The following is a 2,201-nucleotide window of genomic DNA, read 5'->3' on the forward strand; positions in this document are numbered from 1 at the left end:
TTTTTTTTTTTTTTTTTTTTCTTTTTTTTTTTTCTTGCTAGCATATTTTAATAAATAAATTTATTTATATTTTCTTATTTACATATTTATAATTTTAATTTTCTCTCTCTCTATATATATATGTACATATTTTATTTATTTATTTATTTATTTTCTGTGGTGCTGATATACAATCCTTGTTTTTACAAAAATGGCTATAATAACATTTTAAATTGAGATAAGGGAAAACAATATATAATATTGATATTTTCCATGATTTATACACGTGTTTATTGTATATTTATTATTCTTCTTTTGAATAATATGCTTATAACACATAACAAGGAATGTAGTAAAAGTGTTCAAGGGTTAGTTGTGGAAACGTTCAATAAGAAAATGAATTATTTATTGAAAAAAGAAGATTTCTATATTTATCGTCAGAATTTTAATTTTTTTCCAAAGGAATTAGAAGTACAATTAAGGAAGAAAAAAAATAAAGTTCAAAATGAAACGGGAGTAATAGATGGTGTTATAGATAGGATCTCATGTAGATCAACCCAACAGAATAAAGGTGACAATACAAATATTGATGAAAGTTATATAAATGTGGATAATAGTAATAAAATAAAGGGTAATCATATGAAAAATATGAATAATATGAATAATATGAATAATATGAATAATATAGATAATATAAATAGTACAAATAGTACAAATAGTACAAATAGTACAAATAGTACAAATAATACAAATAATCAATATAACAATGGGAATACCAAGAATGTAGGAAAGAATAGATGCAATAATGGAAAGAGAAATTATCCCACAACAAATGATCATAAATTAGGGATAAAAACAACTTATGCTTTTATAAAAAATAGTATTCCGTTTAACTTTTTTCATATGGTAAATAATATATATGTTACAAATAAATTTAAAACAAATCAATGGTTTAGTTTGAATAATAAAAAAGAATTTGGTACGAACAAAGAGAAACCAAATTTTTTAACTAATTATAAAATTATTAAGCATCCTGATAAGTTAGAAAGTGAAGATTGTTGTTTAAATGACCAAGGTTTCATAGCAGTAGCTGATGGAGTAGGTTCATGGATTAAATATGGTATAAATCCAAGAAAATATCCAGAAAAATTTTTACAATTGTTACAAAAAAAAATTAATGAAAATGAAAATATACAAATAGAAGAATTATTAAATTATGCTTATTTAAATAATGATAAAGAAGGATCAACTACTATATGTCTTATTATATTTAATAAAAATGATAATACTGTATCGACAGCAAATATAGGAGATTCACAATTCCTAATTATAAGGAATAATCAAATAATATATAGATCAAAACCACAACAATATGAATTTAATTTCCCTTATCAACTAGGCAGCAATGCAGTAAGCAAACCAAACGATGCTGATATTGCTCATATTGAAGTAAAAAAAAATGATATCATAGTAGCAGGAACTGATGGATTATGGGATAATTTATATGACAGTCAAATATTAACAATAGTTAAAGAAAATAACTTTGCTACCTTATCCGAAAAAATAGCAAACGAAGCATTCAGTTATTCTAAAATGAAAAGATGGATGTCTCCATTTATAAAAAGTTATAACAAAGAGTTCAAATGTCACAAAACGGGAGGGAAAATGGATGACATTACGGTTTCATGTGCAATGGTATGTTAATAGAAGGGGTCCAAAAGAAAAAAAAAAAAAAAAATAAATAATAAAATAAAATAAAATAATAAACAGAAAAGAGTATATAAGATCATCAATATGTCCATATATATATATATATATATATATATATATATTTTTATAATGTTATCAAAATAAAAATATTGGATTGCAACAAAATATACACCATTTTTTTTTACTCCTATCAAGGAAGATATCAAATTTGTTAACCCAAATTTTTAAACGTCTTCCTTTTAACTTTTTTATAGCTGCATATTAATAGAAGCTATGACGACATTTATTATGTACTAATTTTTCTTCCTTTTTAAATAATATTATGAAATAATCTTTTAAAATAAATAAATAAATAAATAATTATATATATATATATATAGATATATATATAGATATTTATATTTGTATCAAGTTTTTTATTTTTTTTATTTTTTTTTTTTATTTTTTTTTTTTTTATTTTTTTATTTTATTATTTTTTTTTTTTTTTTTTTTTTTTTTTTTTTTTTTTTTTT

At 21.1% G+C, this 2,201-nt stretch overlaps 1 protein-coding gene across 1 annotated transcript; it reads left to right on the forward strand.

Annotated features, from left to right (window-relative positions):
• Nucleotides 1-252: 252 nt before the first annotated feature.
• Nucleotides 253-1,683, forward strand: PRSY57_1009000 (protein phosphatase, putative; the record flags this gene model as incomplete). The annotated part of the gene is made up of 1 exon (XM_012907679.2): nt 253-1,683. The coding sequence occupies one exon, from the start codon at nt 253-255 to the stop codon at nt 1,681-1,683; it is 1,431 nt and encodes a 476-aa protein (XP_012763133.2).
• Between the last annotated feature and the right edge of the window lie 518 nt (nt 1,684-2,201).

This window comes from Plasmodium reichenowi, chromosome 10 (genome assembly GCF_001601855.1).
Source record: "Plasmodium reichenowi strain SY57 chromosome 10, whole genome shotgun sequence".
NCBI lineage: Eukaryota > Apicomplexa > Aconoidasida > Haemosporida > Plasmodiidae > Plasmodium > Plasmodium reichenowi.